At 32.6% G+C, this 19,589-nt stretch overlaps 4 protein-coding genes across 4 annotated transcripts; 1 reads left to right on the top strand and 3 right to left on the bottom strand.

The window, feature by feature from the left end:
- The first annotated feature begins 1,021 nt into the window (after nucleotides 1–1,021).
- LOC133288190 (cyclin-D3-2) lies at nucleotides 1,022–2,425 on the top strand. Its single transcript, XM_061485898.1, has 4 exons — nucleotides 1,022–1,456; nucleotides 1,557–1,758; nucleotides 1,905–2,035; nucleotides 2,141–2,425. Exons 1-4 carry the CDS (start codon nucleotides 1,022–1,024, stop codon nucleotides 2,423–2,425), a joined length of 1,053 nt encoding a protein of 350 aa, XP_061341882.1.
- A 2,681-nt stretch (nucleotides 2,426–5,106) lies between these two features.
- LOC133288389 (ADP-ribosylation factor 1-like) lies at nucleotides 5,107–7,771 on the bottom strand. Its single transcript, XM_061486139.1, has 6 exons — nucleotides 7,748–7,771; nucleotides 7,502–7,657; nucleotides 6,192–6,262; nucleotides 5,871–5,990; nucleotides 5,681–5,799; nucleotides 5,107–5,514 (listed from the first exon to the last, which is right to left on the bottom strand). Exons 2-6 carry the CDS (start codon nucleotides 7,647–7,649, stop codon nucleotides 5,424–5,426), a joined length of 549 nt encoding a protein of 182 aa, XP_061342123.1. The 5' UTR covers nucleotides 7,650–7,657; nucleotides 7,748–7,771; the 3' UTR covers nucleotides 5,107–5,423.
- Nucleotides 7,772–8,457: 686 nt separating this feature from the next.
- Nucleotides 8,458–8,760, bottom strand: LOC133287891 (uncharacterized). Its single transcript, XM_061485586.1, has 2 exons — nucleotides 8,740–8,760; nucleotides 8,458–8,664 (listed from the first exon to the last, which is right to left on the bottom strand). Exons 1-2 carry the CDS (start codon nucleotides 8,758–8,760, stop codon nucleotides 8,458–8,460), a joined length of 228 nt encoding a protein of 75 aa, XP_061341570.1.
- Nucleotides 8,761–9,539: 779 nt separating this feature from the next.
- On the bottom strand, nucleotides 9,540–11,213 carry LOC133288231 (microtubule-associated protein RP/EB family member 1C). The gene is made up of 6 exons (XM_061485951.1): nucleotides 11,075–11,213; nucleotides 10,825–10,980; nucleotides 10,617–10,723; nucleotides 10,117–10,333; nucleotides 9,909–10,022; nucleotides 9,540–9,818 (listed from the first exon to the last, which is right to left on the bottom strand). The coding sequence occupies exons 1-6, from the start codon at nucleotides 11,180–11,182 to the stop codon at nucleotides 9,540–9,542; spliced, it is 981 nt and encodes a 326-aa protein (XP_061341935.1). The 5' UTR covers nucleotides 11,183–11,213.
- Nucleotides 11,214–19,589: the final 8,376 nt, after the last annotated feature.

The following is a 19,589-nucleotide window of genomic DNA, read 5'->3' on the forward strand; positions in this document are numbered from 1 at the left end:
TGCTAGTATACTTTTCTACAATGACCTCAAATTTTAGTTTCCAATGCTGAAGCAATTTGCGGAATAATAAATTAGAGAATGTGACATATGTCATTTTAATGTAGTTGCGTTTGAAAATATGAGTTATAATTGAGAGGTATGTTTATGAGGATTCTGAGTTGCAATTTAAATTGACATAGTAATAGCGTGCTTTTTTATTTATTTATGTTTCTTGTTTTTGAGCTTATTTAGCGAACCTTGTTTAATTCATTTTAGATATGGAGAATATAATTGAATTTATATGTTCATATTTGTATATTATTTTACATATCTATATATATCCAGGTCAACCGATTCGACTAGTGAGCCACCGATTCGACCAGTAACCCAATAACTCAGTTCCCCAATCGGGTCGATGCCCGAGTCGGGTTTTACAACCCTGATGATAAGTTGTTCCTTGCCAAAAAAAAATTATTTATGTAAATTTAAATTACTTAAAAATATCAAATAATTTATAAATATTAAAAATTATAATGTTTATTTACTAATTTTTTCATTAATTATAACGTAGTTTAAGAAAATATAATTACAACTAGAGATTCACTTCATAAATGTATATCATTTATTTGTTTTAAAATTATAAATTTTATCTTAAACATTGGAAATTGAGTAATAAAAATTATAAATTTATATAAATTACATACTAAAATTACTTAATTTATAATATTTAAAAAATAACAAGTTATTATTATTATTATATTTGAAAAATGCACCATTAAACAAAACTCAAAATTATTTTTAGGAATATGGAACGGCGGGAACAATGAGAGAGACAAAGAAAGGAAAAAAGAGGAGAAAAGAAAAAGACAGCTCATAAATTTTTTTGTCTTTCCTATTCTGACTCTTAATCTTACTCTCATCTGCGTTAGACTTAAACAGAGTAACGTATGTGAAGCAGAGAATGAAAATGGCTTTGTTTACTCTTTTCCCCTTCCCATAATGAAGGATAACTCTTCCTCATCTTCTTTGAACAAGAAAGAAGATGGCTCAACAACACTCTCTCTCATTCCTTCTCTGTGAAGAACAATGCACTTTCGAGGAAGATTCTAGGCCCAACAACGATGACCCAACACTGATAAAGCCCTCAACTTTACCTTTGATTTTGCTCCAAAGTGACTTGTTCTTGGAACACGATGACCTTCTCTCTCTAATCTCGAAAGAGAGAGGAACCCATTTTGTTGGGACTCTTCTTGAGGCTTCTCGTCGCGATGCTGTGAGCTGGATTTCAAGAGTTTCAGTGCTCTATGGTTTCACTGCTTTGACCACTGTTCTTGCTGTGAACTACTTTGATAGGTTCATAACGAGCCCAAGATTTCAGAGGGATAAGCCATGGATGACTCAGCTTACTGCAGTTGCGTGTTTGTCTTTGGCTGCCAAAATGGAAGAGACCCAAGTGCCACTTCTTTTGGACCTTCAAGTATGCTTTCAAAATTGAGATGAAGTTTAGGTGTTTGCTAATATGGCATTTTGTTTGTTTCTTGTATTTGAACGTTCCTTTTTTTTGTGGTTTTGATTAGGTGGAGGAGTCAAAGTTTGTGTTTGAAGCAAAGACCATACAGAGAATGGAACTTCTAGTTTTGTCCACTCTTCAGTGGAGGATGAACCCTGTGACCCCAATTTCCTTCTTTCAACACATTGTTAGAAGGCTTGGTTTAAAGAACCGCTTGCATTGGGAATTCCTAGGGAGGTGCGAACGAGTTATTCTATGTGTCATTGCGGGTAAGAAATGGAACGACAACTCTTTTTAGTTATATTAATGTTAATAAATGAGACATAAGACATTCATATTAAACTGAGAATCTGGGGATATGAAAAGCTATTATTACTGATGATAATTAGTCTCGCTATTTATTTACTCTTTTCAGATTCAAGGGTTATGAGTTATCTTCCTTCTATATTGGCTGCTGCTACAATGATCCACGTTATTAAAGAGATTGAACCATTTAATGCATCGGAATACAGAAATACACTTCTGGGTTTACTCAAAATTAGTGAGGTATATCTCTTTAACTGCAATTGTTTTGTTACCCTGTATTTCCTGATTTTCAAATCTGCTACAGATTTGATGAATTATTGGACAATTTTTGTGGCGATCTTACAGGAACAAGTGAATGAGTGCTATAAACTCATGCTGAAACAATTAGTATGCTATGAAGGTATTTACAATCTTTGCCAGAAACGCAAACGCCTATCTGAACCAAGTAGCCCAGGTGGTGTCATTGATGCATCTTTCAGTAGTGACAGCTCAAATGATTCATGGACCGTGGCATCACCAATCTCACTTTCATTGGAGCCAGTGTTTAAGAGGAGCAAAGCTCAGGACCAGCAGTTGCGGTTGCCTTCAGTAAATCACGTGTATATTGATGTTCTAAATAGTCCTCGTTGATGACTTATCTTAGTATCTCTAAAAACATGGTAGGTTTATTTTGCCCGCATATATATATATATATCTGGGAGTTATGTTATTGGGATGAACTGCACTATGTTCTTAGTTTTTACATTGCTGGCTATACATTTGAAAATGAACTTGGCAGAGAGGCTATATTCCTTCACTTTTTCGTTTGAGTGGAACAATGGTCTGATACTGGGTAGAAAGATGAATTGTAATTTTACCTATGTTAAGTTTCCAGTACAATTCCTATTCATCTGACACATGATATTTCTCAACAAGCACAGTCAAGAAATTTCTTTTGTTTCTTTACTTTCTTTAGCAATCTCTCTCCTGCTAGTGCAGGAACTATGGAGATTAGCTAATAAACAAAGATGGGTGAAATTTCTTTTGTGATAAGCACTAGATAAATAAACGAATCTATTGTACGATCAAACTGGATCCAATAACAAGTCATCTTTATTATCCCTCCAGGAGATACTCATGGTTTCTTCAATCAATGCCTACATTTCTGTTACTTCCCTTAAATTCTTCTTCTTATTGAGTGGGGGACAAATCAGTCACATGGCAGGCAGGGGACCCGATTTTCCCATAAAATACAAAATGTACAAATCTATTTATACTTCTAAGTTATCTCAATCTGTTTATATCTGAACCATTTCATTGTCTGAATTAGATATTAAGATCTTCTTAGCTATGCTCGGAGAATGGAAAAGCTTTGATTATAATTCCTGGGTCAAGGATTTTGTTGTTTTTTACCGAAGGCACTAAACATTCAAATCGATATATGTATAATTTGGATTTATTTGAGTCACTCTAATTTCTCGCTATTTGGTCTCAAAATTGTTCTTTAAGAAACTGAGCTGTCAGTTCTGTATTCTATTGTGTGTGTGTGTGTGTGCACATAGCCCTTCAATTGTCAACTATTGGCGAAAAAAGTGGCAATTTGAAGCGTATGGTTGTTTCAATAGTCGAATAGTCAGATCACACATTTTTCCTGTTTGAAAATAAGTATGAACATGAGAATTTAAGGCAATGTTTGCTGTCACTACCATATTATAATTGAAGATGCAAGTCCATATGATGAAACCAAGACTGTTGTCTTAGAAAAGAGAACTAAGAAGATTACCTTCTTCCAGTTAAAGGGTCAGGACTTGGGAGATGGAATTTCATCACAGTGCTTGTTTTTGAGAATTTATAAGTAAATTGGCCAAAATAGAAAATGCATTTTGCACAAGATATATAAGGAAAGAATGATTAAGATGAGCTTTCTAGCTGCTATGAAGTTGACCTCAATACAGGTGATAGGTGATTGAGAAATCTCTGTTTTTTGGAAGGATGAATTCTCTCTCAACTTTTATGAAGTCTTGTCTGACAATTATGTTTAAAAAGTGATAATTATGCAATGTTGACAATATAGGTACTATTCATAGCAAGAGAAAATGGGAACCCAAAAGGCAAAAAGATCAGGGGAGACCGGTCGCCAGAAAGCGAAATGTTTGAAAGAGTCAAACTTTTGATATGGGGGTGGGACGTGGCTTTGTTCCTCCTATGGTCCTGTTTCTTTGCTTTTTCACCGAGTTGATTATGGTCTGCTATATGTTGCAGTTGTATAATGTCCTTGTTGTGATGAATTTTAATACATGGCGTGAAATTTTTAAAGTGACAGCTATATTCCTGCCCAACAATAATTCTAAGTGATATGATGAGTCTCTTTCAGATTCAAATTTGGTAGTTGTATGCAGTGCTTTCTTTAGACTTATGAGAAGAACTAGGAAAACTTAGATTTTCTTGGTCAATTGGTTACAAGTTGTTTAGCGAACAATGTTTCTTAGTTTGGCAAAAATAAAGTCTTTTTCAGGTTTCCTATCTTACTAAAAACAAAAAAGATTGTGATATGGTTGAACTCTCTTAGGGAGCTACGAGGGTATAATTTGGAAGATAGTCTCCATATACTTTATTAGCTTGTTTTTTACCTCCCGTGTCTTAGCAAAGTTGTATGCTGTAGGGACCAAAGGTATGAATATATGACCATGGCATGGACTGTACAAAAGGATTCTGATGTACAACCAAGAGACAGGCGATGTGCACAATTGTATCTAATTAAAGTAGCTACCTAGCATCAAAGCCAATTAGTAGTGAGCATGCTGCTCATGCACGTAGTATTAGGTGGCTCGTGATTTTGGTTGAAACTGCCAAATTTATGTAAGCCTACTTTGTTTATGCAGTCATACTCTACCAATGTTAGAATGTCCCTGCCTTCTTACCTAGTATGCTATTTGGTTGTAGAGCTATAGTCTAACGGCTTAATTATTAGGCTATATAAGTAGTCTTCGGGGAATGAACGTGGCAAGAAACACTTCTGCAACAAACTATAGTTTGGTTATGCAATGAATCATCCAAATATATGGTTACCATGCAACCCTAGTACAAAAGCTGCAAACAGAAATTAAATTTCGAAGTCAAAAACGAGGTCTTATTCATAATATTAGTAGTCTATGTTTAATCAACTATGTAAAGATTAAAATATGATGCACAAGTTAAAGACAGATGGCAATATAAGTTAGATAACGGAGACGATGGGTGAGTAGTATTCCAGCAACAGTAAAAAATTTTGAGAGCAAATTGTTAGACTAAATAAATATTGAACATTGTAATAAAATATCATTCTTGCCCTTTAATTTGATCAGATAAAAAGCTTTTACACTTGAGCAGTCTACATTTGCTGCTCTTTGCATAAACAAACAATACTGATCTTTATTTAATACTGTAGTGGGGTGTAGATAAATACTCCTCAGGAGTGTAATACTTACATGCCTTGAACGTTTAGAAATTGCATATCACAGTGATTGATATTATAGTTGGTTCGAAGTTTAAACAAGTCACACTCGGGATTATGCCTATAAGAAAACTAGATATTGTGCATAGTATAGCAGCTGCATTTGAGTCTCAATCTTCATACCGCAAAATATCAGACACGCACTCAGAGCTTGGTTCACCTTGCCTTGCTAGATATGTTACTGGATAACCAATCAAGCCCTTCATAGAGTCCTTGACCGGAAGTGGCACAAGTTGCCTGGATGTACCTGGACCAATCAAAAACTATAATAAGTTCATTCCACATTATTCTCATGAAATTGTGGGGATATAAAAATAATAGATGTAGATTGTTTGATATAATTTAAGTTTTTAATTTTAAATCTATGCCTTTGAAATCGAATAATGATTTATTGTAATTATAATGGGACTTACCAGCGACGCTGGCGAAGTGAATGTAAACCAAGTCTATCTGTAATTTCTGCAACACTGAAAGCATTTGGAAGGTCTTGCTTATTGGCAAATACCAGTAGTGTAGCATCACGCAGTTCATCCTGCAATGCACATGCTTTATCAAGATGATTGCAACAGCATTTAACTACGATTCTATGCAAAAATTACTGACCTCACTCAGCATCCTATGGAGCTCATCTCTGGCTTCTGAAATTCTTTCTCTATCATTACTATCTACCACAAAGATAAGACCTTGTGTATTCTGAAAGTAGTGTCTCCACAATGGTCGAATCTACATAGAATTTGGCATATAATCAAATCAGAGTAGTCTCTGAGTAACATGTGCTTGGAATGTTTTCATAATTTTACTGATGAAACTATCAAAAATGTAATGCTCTGACAAATACATATATAAGAATCGGATTTCAAATAGAGATTAGAGAAGCTTCATCCACAATAAATTAAGATGAGGCCAGAAAATCACAAATAGTACCTTGTCCTGTCCTCCCACATCCCAGACAGTGAAGCTGACATTTTTGTACTCAACAGTCTCTACATTGAAGCCTGATTCATCAGAGAAAATGAATTATGGTAAATTTTTCAATCATTTTCTCTTGGAACTCATTGTAAAAAATAAATAAATATTTTTTCAATGTGTCTTATTTATTTCTAGTATAAACTCGAGGAAAAATTTTATACTACTACTACAGTCGTAGGTACAATGGACTAATAGAAATACGTCACATCAGTTGATATTTTTCTGAAGAGAAAAAAAAAATAACTTTAATATTTTACACTATTCATTTCAAAATAAATAATGTAAAATCTCTCGTGAGAGCCAATGATCTCTACCCTGTCGCAATGAAAGTGCTCTCAAACCTGAGGGGCTTCGTTTATAATAACTTTTCAAAACGTTCCCATTTGCATTGGGAAAAACAATAAGCAACCATATTCTTGATCCACACTAGATGTAGAGCTTTCGATTAACAGTTTTATACTTGGGCATGGTAATCTCACCCGGTCAAGAAAAAACAAACCTAACTGCGACATAGGTTGGATGACTAAATAATGGAAGGAAGAAAATGCTAGTACTGTGAATAAAATAGATTGATCTTATTTGTTCAATACTTATGACACATTAAATTTACATGGTTATTTATATTAAGTAATGAATTCATGTAAATCATAACTTGTTATTATTGATTTAACTCTTATTGTGAACATATTTTTTTTTAATTTATGAGGGTTAGAGTAATTATATTTTTGGGTAGGAAGTGTTAGATTAATTTTAAGATTGTGATGAAATATTCCACAAATTTATTTAAGATAATCATAAATATGGGGTCATAGGCAAAATATGATTTTTTTTTGTTGTTGATAAATCATGGTTATTCTCTATCTAAGACAAGATAGACAAGGCTCAAAATTCCTCCCAAAAAACGATACCGTTTTAATACATTTGTAACGATGGAAGTTAGAGTTTTCATCTTAAGAGTGTGAGGCGTGGTCGAATTAAGGAAAAACACCCCGGTATCAACACAATCGTATCCGCTTCATTGCCAAAGCCTAATTAGGAATTATAGCTGAGTACAAGGATAGTTAGTGGTTTGATGAACTAGATTCCTAACCTGCGTAAAAGACCCATGGATGATGATTGGATATATTAGATATTGGAAATGATAATATAACTACCGCAAATTCAACGAGCACGAAGTAGAATTTCCATCATATTTAGTGCTGAGAGAGTAAGGAACTGCTCATAATTGAAATGAACACAGAACAGTAGGGTGAGTAATTTGGAACCTATTGTGGGTATGGTAGTGACGATTTCTCCAAGTTTCAGTTTGTAGAGTATTGTTGTTTTCCCAGCTGCATCAAGACCCACCATGAGAATCCTCATTTCTTTCTTTGCATAAAACAATTTCAAAAGCCGTGACATCGTCAAACCCATTGTTGCCTCTGCTTCAAGAAAAAAAAAATTAAAAAAAAAAAGACTTAATAATTTTTCCGAGTTTAATCTGTGATAAAGAAGGGGAAGGTATAATTTACCTGAAAAAATGTATTTTGTTGAGAAGCAGGAGAACGCCAAAATTTAATCAGTGGTTCGTGTATTATATAATAATCATAAGACCAGGAATCAATACCGCAATAAAAGAAAGCGAGAATAAGATTCGGAAAGAATAAAGGGTGGTGGCTTTGTTTAACTTTCGGTTGAGGCCATTTGTTAATGAATAATAAGCTTGAAATTTGAAAACATGGGAATTGAAGAGAACACTGAGTGAAATTCAGCCGCAAGTTGGGCAGCAAAAGTGATATGAATTGTCTCTGTCCCATATGTGAGATTCGGATGGCACGGTACAAAAGTCAGCTTAAAACCTAAGCATTCGAATATGTCTTATTAGACATCAGATTAAGCACACCCATTTAGCCACTTCATTCTGCTGAGACGCAAAGGTTCATGCCGAAGCAACAAATCACTGCTTTTATTTATTTATTTATTTTATGCATTATTACTATGGGTATTTGTATAGTGCAGTTGCTGAAGATGAAAGATGGAATTTGATAGATTAGCATTTCTAGGAGAAAAGTAAAAACAAGGAATTATGTGATCAACACGATACAGAATAAATAATTACACTATGTTACGACAACTAGCAATGGAAAAAGAACAATAAACTCACACACAACGAAACCTATGTCCTTGGCTAAATGACTTTATCATTGGTTGCTCTGGAATCATAGAACATTCCAAATTTACATTATTTTTTGGATATGGCTTCCTTGGCAGACTGTAGAGTGGACGCCACGGCTGCAGCAGCATTAGTAAGAACGCCACCACTGGTGGCCGAATGGGGCTGGTGAATTACCTGCACGTTCCTCTCTTCTTGACCTTGCCCTGCGGAAGATCGATAATCCACAGTTTCCACCTTTCTTTCCATGCCACTTTGTGCATTCATAGTCTCATTCTGACAAAAAAATTCATACACGTTCATTAGCGTAAGCACAGAAAAATACAGAGAAAATGGCTGGATTTATACTACCTTCTTTGCTTGTTCATTCATGTTAACCCCGTGAATAATCTACAGAACGCTTCCCCTAAGGTGATTTGGAATCGAATTTAGACAAAGTATTAAGCTCTTTCAAGTTTCTCCTCTCTCTCTCTCTCTCTCTCTCTCCCCTAGTCTGGCGTAAAACTTGACGGTTTTTAAGGAGAATTGGAGGTGATAACACCAGGTCTAAGAATGACGATCATCAAGGCGGAGGAAAAGGGCCTCCATTCGGACACTTACAACATATCACCTTATCACACGCACGCCCATCCGATCATTGGATGACCCAATACTCCAGTAACATTTCGGTATGTTTTATGATAAAAACGAGAAACATTCATTTGTTAGGTCATGTTACATAGGTGGCGTTGTTCTACTATGGCTATTTGTATAATGCCTACACAGGAGAGATACATTTGTGGGTCATGTTTTGATCCACTTGTAATTTTTCTCAAATTGCTAACGATATTTGATCAACACTTAAAAATGCTGAGAATAAAATAATGGTAAAGTCGAAGAACAAGCCAGATATTACTTTCACTGGATTCTAAAATAACACATTGTTAAAAAATTATTACAAATTCTGTAATGCTAGAGATCTTAATCATGGCTACTTTTTCCCGAGTTGACATATACCATATTCATAATAAAATGGTCTTTCTAGAGCCCCTTATCATTGTAAAATCCCTGGCAATTCACATATGAAACAGGAATTACTGTGACCAAGAAGAGTTTGAACAAAATAGTTTTCGAAGATGATACTCGAATTAACAACAAAAAGCAATCCCTCTTTAACAAGTCAAAAGAGGAGACCCGCTACCATGAACATCTGAAACATCAGAAAGCCTTTGTCGCGGAGACAAACTGGTGATGCCAGCAGCGTCAAAGTCTAGATTGGCAATGCTCTTTCTCTTGTGAGATTCTGAACTGCTTTTCTCCTCCGAAACCTCAGCGATGGGGCTCAACCCCTCGATTTCCTTCTGACCAATAGAAACCATAGCTTGAGCTTCAGCCACAGCTGTTCCATCGTCATCCGTAGCATATAATATCTTCTGTATTGCTGCAACAACCTGAGTGATGAATGACAATCACATATGATCATTACCTTTTACGAATTATTGGTTTCATTAATGTAAGCAAAAAGTTTGAGAGTATAGTACTGGTGAGTGCTCTATCTCAGGAGTCTGGCACAGTATCTCAATATCTCTCAGCTTTGCAAAGTAGAAATCCCGTTCCTTTTCAAGGCTATCAATGGATAACTTCAACTCCGTTATCTGCATTGAATTCATTGTAAGAGAATGTACTATCATTGTTAATTTGATACTATCATTGTTCATTTGATCATTTTTTGACGTGAAAACATAGTACCTGTTCATCAAATACAGGGCCTCCAGCAGAAGATGGTCTCGTGACCTTTGCTACCTGATTTGTAGGGTTTGCAGTAGATACATCATTTCTTCGAGCATTATGGGAAGACTGAGGTCTCTGTGCAGTAGCCCCCTTGTTTGAGGATTGGGAATGTGCAGATTTCTTGGTCGCTTCTCTACCTCCTTTGCATACCTCTCTCCTTTCAAGAGGATTATAACTATAACACGAGAAGCACATATAGCCATTCTCAAAACATTCAGCATCCCAGATCAATTAAACTGTAAATCATCTCATTACCAATATCATAAGAGTAGAATTTCCTGAAAACGTTTGAGTTCTAATAATATGTCTGTAGGATTACAAAACTTCAATCATAAAACCTAATTTTCAATCTAAGAGAACTATTGAACGCAAACAAGGTTGGTTTCAGAAAATTTTAACCAGGGTAGAATCTGCAACAGTACATTTACACATGAAAATTACAGTAGGGATTAAATTACTTGTGCACAAATCCGGAATTGACAGAATCGCAGTATCTTTTCATCCATTGCATGAACTCCAGGTTATCCAGTGGTCGTCCTTTCACTAGCTTGCTGACCTCAATGTGCTGAGAAAGACAATGAACAAGTCATGATGAATTGAGGATCTTCCAAATTCAAAGGAATAAATGGATAACAGAGACACGAGTGAGATGCGAGAGAGAGTTACCTTGGTGATTTTGAGTTTGTTGAAGACATCTTGAAGGACCTTGTAGTTCTGAATCATCTCGTACTCCGTCTTGGCGTCGAAATTGACCTTGTGCATTGGCACGATCCCAGGGTGAGTGGCATCCAGAAGCTGGCAATGAACCGCACCAGAACAAGCCTGAAAGTCGCACGATCCAACCAAATAGATCAATAAGCCAGCATCAATCAAAACCTAAACAAGGTTGAAGAAAATATCAGATCTGAAATTGAACCTCTTCCACTTTGGAGAGATTGAGTTGAAGAGTTGAGTTGATCCAAGCCAGAATCTCAGATCTGCCAACGAAGTAAGCGGAATCCATTATCCCAATGTTGGTGGCCATTTCTCTGATTCTCTTGTTTCTTTCGTTCTGGCTTCTCTGCTCTCTGCTAACGTCTCTTTCTCGAAGAAATACAGTTGAACTTTATATGGGGACAGGAGCGGGAGTTTTCAAATTCAAAATTCACGATTGATGATTGATGAACGTTGTCCTAAACGGGAATCGGTGCAACATTGAACGAAGCGGAATGAGGTTCGAACTATTTGGGCTGAAAGGCCCAATCATTTAACCCAGATAGTGGGCTTTCAATTGACAAAAATGTAAAGTGGGTTTTCAATTGACAAAAAAATATGTCAACGTCGCTTTTATATTTGACATTTTGTCGACACAGAAGATTTTGAACACTCCGTCTTATTAATTTTTAAAGAAATACGTTATTCTGCCAACTCTTAATTTCATCTAGTGATAGAGATTTGTAGGATAAAATAAATCATTTCATCAATTATTTTCTCCTTACTGCCTCTTATCCTTTCTCTCTCTTCCCACCCTTTTGAACGACTATCATCTTTGTCAAGCCTACCATCAATTTTGAAATTTTATAAAGGATAGAGTCGAAAATTCAAAATTTAAAAGGTGTTTCTCTTTCGCCAACGATTCCTTGACCTGTCGTAATTGATATTATTCCAAATTTTGTCAAAGTTTTCTAATTAATCACTTATGTCGAATTCACATTATTATTTAATTATAGATCTTAGGTAAATTAGTTGATTTCATCCTTATACGATCTTGTCAAGTAGCTTCCGTACGTACTCAAGTTAGTTGCTGAAGCGCCATTGAAGAGAGAGAAAGGTAGGGATTTGGTATTCGAATAATTGTCATACTATTGGCATCTTGGGCATCAACCATTTTCAACATAATTATTTTACCACATTCGTAACAAATAGATGTGAAAAAAAAATCAATTCAAACTAATAAGGAATTTTGATTGTATGTGTTTCTTTGTCTCTGGCTTCATCGATATAGAGAAAGGGTAAGAGATAGTGAGGAGAAAAAATTGATAAAAGAATTTATTTTATCCTGCAAATATTAATCATTGGATGAAATTATAATCTAACGGTGTTGATAGGTGTAGGCAAAGATGCGTAGACAAATTAAGAGTAGGCAGAATAACTTATCCTATTTATTAAATATTCAAAAGTAAAAATAAATATAAGTTATAAATATTTTTCGTCTCCAATTACAATTATCGTTGCGTATTTCTTAACTTTTTACTATACAGTTGTAACTAACTTTAGACATCATTTATTATTATAATCTTATCTTAATAAAAAATTAAAAAGTGTGAACTGATTTTGAATATGTTAATCATTATACCTATAATGCTTATATATAAAATATAAACATTAAATGAGAACAATATAATTATCTAAATTTGGTATATGGTTTTAGAAAAATTCTGTATAATAGTGTATCAAATTATATTTATGTAATGTTAGTGTTTTTCTTACGAAGTTTTAAGTTTTTTTTTTTTTTTGATAACATTTTTTTTATTTTATTTCAAATAATAAAAAATTGACTCTTAGGATATGTGTCACAGCTTCGTGACTAATAATAACATTAGATTGTTCAATATCACACGCCGCTTTGGCAGTTATGATGACAGAATTAGTGGGAAATGAACTGTCAACTGCAGTTTAAAAAACTATCTCTTGCTATAATCTCTCTCTACTTTTTAACTTTATGAGATATAGTGTGATAGTGTGATTAGTGATATATATAGGTGCCAGCTTAAACGATCAATTATTGAAAAAAAAAAAAAAAAAACTTAATCGGTAAGGAATTGGATCCCTTACGGCGGTTTACAAAGCAGCTGCATGAATATCAATTTTCAATCCAATGACTCACATTTATAATGTTTATATTTTTTCTATAAAATACTAATCATTTTTCATGATTTGTATTTCTACAGTTTTTTTTAAAACGTTAGATGATCTTAATCCTTCTTCCAATACATCAAGTTAGTGTAGACGAAGTTCAGTTATTATTAACGAAAATTGAGTTAGATATAAAAAATTTCACATAAACAAGTTATACATACGAAATTTTAGCGTGAGTTAATAATCTTTTTTTATTTTTGGACAATGGCGCTACTTGTTGACTTTCTATAACCGCATGCTTTCCAGCTCTTTCCAATCTATCACGTTGCCGTTTTAGTCAGTTAAGACTCTCCGAAAATCCTCTGAAAACGACACTAGCATCCAGCATCGCTTCCTCGTTTTGTTTGGTGAATTATTATTTTTTTCTCTCTACGTGCTGTGGGTATTTTTATACATATCGTAAAGAGAGAAAAATTACAGCACGAGTACTTAACCATAAATATTGAAAATTAAGTAAAGAAGGAAAAAAAAATGACAACTAATAACATGCTTTTCTATTCAAAACTCCAAAACTATAATTTGGACAAAAGATATAAGAAACAGACTTTCACCCAAACCATAATTTTAGACTAGAAACGGATAACTAAACGTGCTATAAAATTAAGGGGTTTAATAGTCTGCTTTAACAAGAACAATCTTCTCTCCAGCATCACTCGTAAACTAGCAATGGGATCCACACACAAAAAAGAGAAAAAAAATTAAATGGATCCCGTAACATTTTTAAGTCAGCAGGAAAATATGCTTGTCTTCTCTGGTAGGAGATTACCCAAATTTTGTTTTCGACGATGTGAAGTACTTTTTCTTTTCTTTTTTTTATCTTAAACGAGAGGCCGACCTATGTTGGTTGCTGTAATTTAAAAAATATTAATCTATGAAAGCTTTCTTGGTTTCCAGAGAGAAAGCGTTATCTATCTAATGCTTTCGTCATGTTTGATGTTCAAAGTCTTGGACGCTTTCAATATTTTTTAAGGAGCGTTTGGTATAGGAGAATTTTTTTTTATACCAGAAACAAATATTTTCTGAAAAAAAAAGTGGCAAAATTTGTTGGCCGAGAAGGTTAAAAAAAAGCGTTTGGTAAGTTCAAATTTCACAGAAAAAGTTGAGTGAATTTTACTGATGTTATGTTTGGATGATTATAAAATATTGATGAAAAAGAGTATCAAAATTACTAAATAACCCTCCACACCTAGACTAGGGCTCATTAGCTAAGGTTTGAGAAATGTATTTTGATACAAGGCATTTTTGTCATACAAAAGCTATCTTTTTTTGTCACTGACCGGGAAAAAAAAACTAACCACAATATTCATGGCAAAAATTTTCATCTTATTCATGTGTAAAAGCAAATCTTGGTCAGCTTTTTTTCCCATTCAATTTTTTCAAAATCCTCCTACCAAACGTTGCTATAATATTTTTCCTATCTTGTTTTCATGGCCAAATTTTTTTTGCCCCCTACCAAAGTAAAGAAATTTCACTTTCTCTACTATCAAACGGCTTGTAGTTTCCTGTTATTCATTTTCCTACCTCTTTTTGGTTAGTTTAGACTTCTAGTTTTAGATTATGACTCTTAAACAACTATATAGATGAACTGGATGGAATAGTCACAGCCCATGGTTTTTCTTTCCATTCAAGAATAACACAAAACCTATTTGATCCGTTACTAAAATTCTGTGATAGTAAGGAAAGCAAAGGAGTTTGTGAGTACTAACTCCAGAAAAACAATTACACACATAGTTGGGTTTTGCTCGTGTCACTTAAAAGTTTTTTTTTTTTACTTTAGTAAATGAGTAGGCCCTAAACAATTTTAGGGAAAGTTTGGCAGAGAAGATATTTTTTTTTTACTGAGAACAAAAGATTTTCGAGAATATAGTGAAATAAAATTTCCGAGATAAGTTACGAAAAGTTGTTTGGTAGATCCAAAATTTTTCCGGAAATGTTGGGTTAATTATAGTGATGCTATGGGAAAAATAAAAAAAAAAATCATGTATCAAATGGTATTTTTATTTGAAAATATGATGTGAAAAATAAAATGATGGGAAAAAAATTTTCCTGCAATTATTTTCAGTTTCCTCATACCAAACTTTAGAAATAAATTCACCCCACTCCACTTTTCCATGAATTCTAGGAAAATTTCCATATCAAACAACCTAGGGTTATGTTTTATCCCTATATATATATATATATATATATATATATATATATATATATATATATATATATATATATATATATACACCAATTTTTGTAAGATAAATCATCATGCTTTCTGAAATTAGAGTAGTGTTCACACGCATCTCTCCTCTTTTGAGTCATAGCTTAAAAGCCTATAAGAGGATTCATCGATAGACGGTCAAAGTTAAGAGACTCAACACCGAAAAGGATATTTTGGGCGCCTATGCTACAAGAGGTATACATTTTGTGTAAATGAACCGTGATGATTTGTTAGCATTCCAAACCACAATGGTCTTATAAGCTTTCATCTATCCAATTATTCGGGACAATGACTATACTGTCACTTTTTAGGCAAAATTTTACCTGATTGCCATTTCTGAAAAAAAAAATTGTCAAAATGCCACGCTTGAATCCCGCTGGTCTGACAAGCGGGAATGGACTGGACACGTGTCAGCGTCTGAATGGTGAACCATTCTCGCTGGGCTGCTCAGCTAGAATGACAGAATGCTGACACGTGGCAAAAGCACAGGCATTCTCTGGATGTCTGTACTTTTGCCACGTGTCAGCATTCTGTCATTCTAGCTGAGCAGCCCAGCGAGAATGGTTCACCATTCAGACGCTGACACGTGTCCAGTCCATTCCCGCTTGTCAGACCAGCGGGATTCAGGCGTGGCATTTTGGCAAATTTTTTTTCAGAAGTGGCAATCAAGTAAATTTTTATTAAAGGAGTGGCAATATGGTCAATGTCCCTAATTATTCCTTCGATACCATCAAGCAATGGTACACAATACTGGTAGGGTCAGGGAGAGGCGATCGCCTCTCTCAAATTTCTCAAATCTGTCTTAGATTGCATTCAATCCTAAAATAAAAATAGTGTAGAATAAATTTCTCCCTTCGCTCTTATTATTCGTGGTGAACGAATAAACTTTAAAGAATTCTTGCTAGAAAAATATAAAAACATTAATAATTTAACTAGGTTTCAACTTACTAATTATCATGTCATCTGGCCTATGTTATTATAAATTTTATTTTTCTCGCACCCTTTTATAAAATTTTCTAGCTCCGCCATATTAGGAAAGATTAATGTTTTTATGATTCTACCATTTAATTAGTCAATTAAACAATCAATCAACGGATAAATCCTAAAAAAAAAAAACAAAATCTATCAATTTAAAAGAACTATTGTTTTCAAAATAGTTAAAATTGTACACCATGTTTATCCGAAAAGCATAATCTCCTGTTACACCAGCTGTTTTGACAAATTAAGCTGAATAAACAATTTCAAAGGAGCAAACTTTTCCTTTCTTCCTCTGTCTCCTCTTTTATGTAAGGTTATAGTTGCTAGTGAACCTGTTTGATTGATTGATATCGCTTGCCTTAAGTAACTAAAAAACATATGGAAAGATAGTATATGAATAATAAACATATTATCAAGTATATCGTGCATTATATAGATATTTAAATTTTAAAATATTTTTTTTCAAAAAAAATAAATTAAAAAAATAAATATATATATATATATATATATATATATATATATATATATATATATAGGGCAAGATATTTTTATACTGATGTAAGAGTTAGAAGTATTACACTTAATCATGATCATTGATCGCATTTTTACCGATTAAAATTTAAACTTTTATGAAAATGAATTATAAAATACACATGCTAGATTCATACCATAATCCTAGAACCCTAGGTGCCACAATTCAAGAAGCAAAACTAATTACATGAATAGTGAAACTAGATTCACATACCAATGTACAGCCAAGGCTCTGATACCAATTGAATGTATCCAATGACTCACATTTCTAAAATATTAGAGTCCTTAGATATAATTGGTATCACAGTCAAAATGAGAGTGTAACTTACACTGGTATAACATGATCATGACCCTGTATATATATATATAGACAGACTACTACATGAATTAAAAGACTGAAATTAGAATGCAGAAATTAAAGACATAAGATAAATTTAAAGTTAACGCTGGGATAATTCCACTAGCGTGAGTGGATGAGAAGAGAATAAATGATTTTACATAAGCAGATACAGAAACATATTTTATTCAAACATAAGGAAAGATAACGATTACAGTTACAGATTGAAAGAGAAAACAGAGAAGAAGAGAAAACTCAGAAGTACCTCGCAGTCTCTCTCTAGACTATATATATATGGGGAGGGATACGTTTACAACTTTTTTTGTTTACAACTCTTACAACCTCAACTATGTTCTCCCGGAAGAACATAGTTGAGGTTGTAAGAGTTGTAAACAAAAAAAGTTGTAAATGTAACCCGCCCCTATATATATATGGGATAATATAGGCTCTCATATTTCAGGAATTTGAATTTCTCCTGCAAATTACGTATTATGGGAAGTATATAGTTATAATATTAAAAGTTATTTTTTCTACGTTATAACTATGTACTATTCGAAGTACATAGTTTGCAAGAGAAATAGTACATAGTTATAACGTAGAATAGTATAAGGCAAAACGATTTGTCATGTGACTGGATCTAAGGTTTGGTACGGTCAAAAAATTATAACTATCTACTACGGATAGTACATAGTTATAATATTAAAGTTGTAATTTTTTCCCCTTCTTCAAAAATTTAACTATGTACTACGAGTAATACATAGTTATAATATTAAAGTAATTTTTTTTTCTCTTACATCACCCAACAACTATCTGAAAAGTCACTGAGGTGATAAAAAAATAGCTTCAATATTATAACTATATATTATCCATAGTACTTAGTTAAATTCATGAATAGAAAAAAAAATACAACCTTAACATTATAACTATGTACTACTCGTAGTACATAGTTATAATTTTTTGACCACACCAACATTATATTCAATCACATGACAAATCATTTTGCTATATATATATATATATATATATATATATATATATATATATATATATATATATGATTATATTTATAATTTTTTTGTTTACAAATTACATTATGTATTCATGGGAATCATTCCTAGATGAATCTATTCCCGAAAATACATAGTTGAGTTTGTAAATATAATAAATATAATATATATATATATATATATTATAAGGGATCTTTTGATTTCAAAATAAGACTAAAATTTTTTACTCTTTATCTCAGTCGTTGATTTCTGTCCATCTAATGTTGGTAATTTATTTATAATTAATAATTAATCAATTAGTATAACTCATTAAATTAAAATAGTTAAATGGATAACATTCAATGACTAAAATGAGGAGTAAGATTTTTAATTTTTATACTGTGATTAAAAAATCTCTTCTCATAATTCATTCACTGAAAATGTAAAATATATGAAATAAAATAGAGAATTTATAAATGTCGTTCATAAATAATTTAAATTTAATAATAATATGTACCATTCAATAAAGGAGATTAGATTAAAAGGTTAAGTCACTTTCAAAGGAGATTTATTTGGTTTTGAGATTTCAATAATATATAATCTAAGTTTTTTTTAGCTAAATGGACAATTTTAATTTGATAATAATTTAAGTAAATAAATTATTAATTTTGATATAAAGCCCAATGAAATAAAAGGAAATAGAAGGAAATAAAATTAACAATGAGAGACGCTTGTCATTGCAATCACCTACCCAGTAAATAGTGGAAATTGGAAGGAAAAAAATACTAGTGATGGACACTTGTTATTGCTACCACTTACATGTTTTACTTGTTAAATAATAATATACATATTTGAATAAATTCTCTTATACTTAATTTTCATATCATCATGTCACGTGATAATTTCCAGTTATTTAATGACAGATTAATAGTTAATAATTCATTTAAATACTTTTTTATTAAAGTTATGACTTTTGATTTATTATTAAATAACTGAAATTTATTACATAATATGATAACGTGAAAATTATATATAAGAGGTTCCATTCCTATATACACATTAATAGGGAGCATAAGCCAATAACTGTCTCATATATGAATTTGTTATAAAACATTTTTAGAATACCGGTTAATGAATTTATTAATTTTCCAAAAAAATATTTTTTAAAAAAAATAAAAAATTAATAAAACTTACATTGCGTATTGTAGGCCTTTGTTATTAAGACTCTTACATTTTTCTCATTTTTTATAGGTATTTATAATAAATATATCTTTAAGGCGCTAGTTAAAGAAATATTAAATTAAATTTAAAATATTTATTATATTAAAAACACAAAAAAATATTTAATATTTATTTATAAAAGAAAAAAATATTTAATAAAAGATATTCAATATTCCTTAATAAGTACGGTGCCGACCCTCAATATTAAAAATCCTAATTTTAAAGGAGTGACATGTTGGTTTGGAAGATGTCACTTGAATGTTTAAACTTA

The sequence above is a fragment of the Gastrolobium bilobum genome, unplaced genomic scaffold, assembly GCF_033153095.1.
Source record: "Gastrolobium bilobum isolate Gb01-03AN ecotype WA unplaced genomic scaffold, APGP_CSIRO_Gbil_v1 utg2810, whole genome shotgun sequence".
Lineage (NCBI taxonomy): Eukaryota > Viridiplantae > Streptophyta > Magnoliopsida > Fabales > Fabaceae > Gastrolobium > Gastrolobium bilobum.

Coding starts and splice junctions, on each gene's coding strand:
- LOC133288190 (XM_061485898.1), top strand. CDS start 1,022: ATGGCTCAACAACACTCTCTCTCATTCCTTCTCTGTGAAGAACAATGC. Junction 1,457..1,556: donor CACTTCTTTTGGACCTTCAA/GTATGCTTTCAA, acceptor GGTTTTGATTAG/GTGGAGGAGTCAAAGTTTGT. Junction 1,759..1,904: donor TATTCTATGTGTCATTGCGG/GTAAGAAATGGA, acceptor TACTCTTTTCAG/ATTCAAGGGTTATGAGTTAT.
- LOC133287891 (XM_061485586.1), bottom strand. CDS start 8,760: ATGAATGAACAAGCAAAGAAG. Junction 8,665..8,739: donor TGAATGAACAAGCAAAGAAG/GTAGTATAAATC, acceptor TTTTTTTGTCAG/AATGAGACTATGAATGCACA.
- LOC133288389 (XM_061486139.1), bottom strand. CDS start 7,649: ATGGGTTTGACGATGTCACGGCTTTTGAAATTGTTTTATGCAAAGAAA. Junction 5,991..6,191: donor ATGTGGGAGGACAGGACAAG/GTACTATTTGTG, acceptor AATTCTATGTAG/ATTCGACCATTGTGGAGACA. Junction 5,800..5,870: donor TCCATAGGATGCTGAGTGAG/GTCAGTAATTTT, acceptor TGTGCATTGCAG/GATGAACTGCGTGATGCTAC.
- LOC133288231 (XM_061485951.1), bottom strand. CDS start 11,182: ATGGCCACCAACATTGGGATAATGGATTCCGCTTACTTCGTTGGCAGA. Junction 10,981..11,074: donor ATCTCTCCAAAGTGGAAGAG/GTTCAATTTCAG, acceptor TGCGACTTTCAG/GCTTGTTCTGGTGCGGTTCA. Junction 9,819..9,908: donor CTGAGATAGAGCACTCACCA/GTACTATACTCT, acceptor TTCATCACTCAG/GTTGTTGCAGCAATACAGAA.